General features: G+C 44.5%; 1 protein-coding gene across 1 annotated transcript; it reads left to right on the top strand.

Annotated features, from left to right (window-relative positions):
• Positions 1–208: 208 nt before the first annotated feature.
• Positions 209–4107, top strand: LOC141632380 (uncharacterized). Its single transcript, XM_074444933.1, has 7 exons — positions 209–514; positions 590–803; positions 854–1306; positions 1625–1751; positions 1854–3132; positions 3760–3891; positions 4012–4107. Exons 1-7 carry the CDS (start codon positions 209–211, stop codon positions 4105–4107), a joined length of 2607 nt encoding a protein of 868 aa, XP_074301034.1.
• Positions 4108–4386: the final 279 nt, after the last annotated feature.

The raw sequence follows: 4386 nt of genomic DNA, 5'->3' as shown, positions 1-4386 counted from the left end.
CGGCAAAGTTATAGAAGTTGAGCCGTACGGTCTTAACAAAGCGCAACATGAAGTGTTCAAGCAAGATGGGAGCTTCATGGCGACCAGGGCCGGGCTCGGATATGAGTCTCCTGTGCCTGTGAAGATTGGTGCTCGTAGAAAAGCGGCTACTGCATCTTCTCAGCACATCACAGTAGAAGAGGTCGAAGAAAATGAAGAAGAGTAAAAGATGCATCCAACTTCAGTCTTCGATCGAATAAGTCCACCTGCAGAGAAGTGCCGTCCTTCTATATTTACAAGGCTAGGGAGACCAAGTGCTTCAACCAAACACATTTCTGTCTTTACCAGGCTTGGCAATCAAGGAGAAAGTAAAGTCAAAGTATCAACACTTTCGTTGCGCACAAACAAGAAGGGTGCAATACATGAACGCTTGGGCGGTCCATCAAAGACAGTCTTCAGTCGACTAGGGGCTCCCAAGAAGAATAGCGGTGAGGGTCGTCCTCTCTTAACTTCTACAACACCAAATGAAGAAAAAGTAAGAGTAAGCGATGACTTGAGAAGCGCAATACCATCTCGCATGAAGCGTATGTAAGTAGTGGATATCATCCAGCATGAGCCACTCAAAGCAAGGAGGCGCGTACTAGTTCTCACAGGCCAGTCAAAAAATATTGAGCCTATTCCTTCATCTTCACGTCCTTCTGGTGTAAAGAAGCCAGGAGATTTAGAAGTTACAACGTCGTCATATCACATCACAGTAGAAGAGATACCTGGCGAGAATGAAGAAGTTGAGGCCGATGAGGCCCCTGAAACACTTGAAGACGGGGGTAATCGACTGTGGAAGAACTCAAGGAACTCAATTTGGTCACTACTGAAGATCCTCGCCCCATTTATGTCAGTGCTCTGCTGAATAAGGAAGAAGAAGAGGTGTACTACAAGTTGTTGGTCGAATACAAGGATGTCTTCGCTTGGAGCTATAGCGAGATGCCTGGACTCAGCCCAAAAATTGCAGTTCATCGTCTAGCAATCAAGAAAGGCACCAATCCCAAAAAGCAACCTCAACGTCGTTTCAGGCCGGAGCTTGTACCTGAAATTGAAAAGGAAGTCAATAAACTCATTGAAGCAGGTTTCATTCGAGAAGTCAAATATTCTACCTGGATAGCAAACATTGTCCCAGTCAGAAAGAAGAATGGACAACTGCACATATGTGTCGACTTTAGAGACCTTAATGATGCATGCCCGAAGGATGACTTCCCTTTGCCAGTTACAGAGTTGATGATTGACGCAACCACTGGTTATGAAGCCCTATCATTCATGGATTGTACTGCTGGTTACAATCAAATACATATGGCACCTGAAGATCAAGAAGCAACAGGTTTTCGAACCCCAAAAGGGATCTTCTGCTACACAATCATGCCGTTTGGATTGAAGAATGCTGACGCTATGTACCAACGCGCAATGCAAAAGATCTTTGATGACATGCTGCATAAAATAATAGAGTGTTATGTTGATGACGTGGTTGTCAAATCAAAGAAAAGAGAAGACCATATCAAAGACCTTCGAACCGTCTTTGAAAGACTTAGAAAATGTCAACTCAAGATGAATCCACTCAAGTGCGCATTTGGAGTCACATCTTGGAAGTTCTTAGGTTTTGTGGTCAGGCATAGAGGCATTGAAATTGACCAAACAAAAATCAAAGCTATCAACGAAATGCCGGAACCAAAGACATTGAAAGAGTTGCGCGGATTGCAAGGACGTTTGGCATACATCCGAAGGTTCATCTCTAACTTAGCCGGGCGTTGCCAGCCGTTTAGCCATCTCATGAAAAAGGATGCTCCATTTCAATGGGATGAAAAATGCAAAAATGCTTTTGATAGCATCAAGAAGTACTTGGCCAGCGCGCCAGTGCTGGGGGCACCAATTCCAGGAAGACCACTTGTCCTCTACATTGCAGCACAAGAACGCTCATTAGGGGCAATGTGTGCTCAAAAAATTGAAGACCGCAAGGAGAGAGCACTCTACTACCTGAGTTGTACCTTGGTTGGAGCTGAGTTGAATTACGCGCCTATAGAGAAGATATGTCTTGCTTTGGTGTTTGCCATCCAGAAGTTGAGGCAATACATGCAGGCGCATACCATACATGTGGTATCAAAAGCTGATCCAATCAAGTACATACTCTTAAGACCAGTCTTGTCTGGAAGACTTGCGAAATGGGCAATGTTGCTTAAGCAGTATGACTTGGTGTTCGTTCCTCAAAAGGCTGTGAAAGGTCAAGCTATCGCCGACTTCTTTGCTGATCATCCAGTGCCAGCAGAGTGGGAAATTTCAGATGACCTCCCAGGAGAAGAAATTTTCTACGTGGACGTTCTACCTCCATGGCAGATGTACTTTGATGGTGCTGCAAGGCAAGATGGAGCTGGAGCTGGAGTTGTGTTTGTAACTCCACAAAATCATATCATGCCATATGCATTTACACTTACTCAGTTGTGCACGAATAATATGGCAGAATACCAAGCTCTTATACTCGGCCTTCAAATGGCGATTGAAATAGGCGTCAGGGATATGGACATCTACGGAGACTCAAAGTTAGTGGTCAACCAAGTCCTTGGTGAATATGAAGTGAAAAAGGAAGACTTGATTCCCTACCATCAACGAGCATTACAACTGCTGAATCAACTTGACGACATCCATGTTGGCCATGTACCAAGGAGTGCCAATAAGTTGGCTGACACGCTTGCTAATCTTGCAGCCACTTTGGCACTGGGGGCAGAAGAGTCTATGCAAGTCCCAGTCTGCAACCGCTGGGCAGTATCTTTGCTTGAAGGAGAAGAAAATGTAGACACAACCAACATGATATGCGTCTACACAGCTGAGGAAGATGATTGGCGTCAACCTATCATTGATTTCTTGGACCACCAAAAATTACCTGATGATCCCAGACACAAGGTTGAGATACGTCGACGTGCTCCAAAGTTTATTCACTATAAAGGGACACTCTACAGACGTTCTTTCTCAGGCCAATGGTTGAGGTGTCTAAGCAAGGATGAAGCTGTTGAAGCAATGCATGAAGCTCACTCTGGAATTTGTGGCGCTCATCAATCTGGGCCTAAACTTCATGATCGCGTAAAGAGAATGAGGTATTACTGGCCAACCATGGTACAATATTGTATGGACTTTGGGAAAAAATGTGAACCCTGTCAGTTCTACGCAAACTTCATACACCAACCGCCGGAGCCGTTGCATCCTACTGTTTCTTCATGGCCCTTTGAAGCTTGGGGACTTGATGTTGTGGGACCCCTTACTCCAAAGGCCTCAAATGGACACGAGTATATCCTCGCCGCCACTGACTACTTCTCAAAATGGGCAGAAGCCATCACACTACGGGAAGTGAAGAAAGAAAATGTTGTGGACTTCATTCGAACCCAGATCATTTACAGATATGGTGTACCTCAGCGTATCACAACTGACAATGGGAAACAATTTTTCAACCATCTGATGATAAGTATGGGAGAAAAATTCAAGTTCAAACAATACAAGTCATCCATGTACAATGCTTCTGCAAATGGTTTGGCTGAAGCCTTCAACAAAACCCTTTGCAACTTGTTGAGAAAAGTAGTAGCAAAGTCAAAACGAGATTGGCATGAAAGGATTGGTGAGGCATTGTGGGCGTATCGTACCACATACAAAACACCTACTCAGGCAACCCCGTATGCATTAGTGTATGGAGTAGAGGCCGTGTTGCCATTAGAATTGCAGATCCCTTCCTTGCGCATTGCCATTCAGGAAGGGCTCACAGAAGATGAAAATGACAAATTGCGTTTAGCAGAATTAGAGGCTCTCGATGAAAAAAGATTAGAAGCTCAAAAAAAACTCCAGTTCTATCAAGCAAGGTTGTCACGCGCATTTAACAAAAAGGTGCGCCCTCGTTCTTTCCAAGTAGGAGACCTTGTCCTTGCGGTACGAAGACCAATCATCACCTCTCACAAGGCAGTTGGTAAATTTACCTCTAAGTGGGATGGTCCATACGTAGTACAGGAGGTCTACACGAATGGTGCTTACAAAATTGTGGATGAAGATGGCGTTCGTGTAGGCCCAATCAATGGGAAATTTCTGAAACGTTACTATTCTTAAGCCTCAACAGTGAAGGCTCCTAAGCAAGAGTTTAAACTGCGCACCAAGGCTCCTAAGCAAGAGTTTAAACTGCATACCCAAAAAAAAAAAAAAGTGTCCTTCCCTTTTATGAACTACGTCGGCTTGATCTTGTAAAGTGCTTCGTGCTTTACACGTACGTAGGCAGCTTGGGTGAACATGTAGCTCAAGTGCAGCCACACTTCCAAACAAACATCATCCCTCTTTATGAACTACGTTGGCTTGATCTTGCAAGTTGTCACCCCTGTCAGCTTTGTGAGT

This window comes from Silene latifolia, chromosome Y (assembly GCF_048544455.1).
Source record: "Silene latifolia isolate original U9 population chromosome Y, ASM4854445v1, whole genome shotgun sequence".
Lineage (NCBI taxonomy): Eukaryota > Viridiplantae > Streptophyta > Magnoliopsida > Caryophyllales > Caryophyllaceae > Silene > Silene latifolia.
Note: the sequence above shows the minus strand (reverse complement) of the source record. Positions and strands in the feature narration are given on the sequence as shown.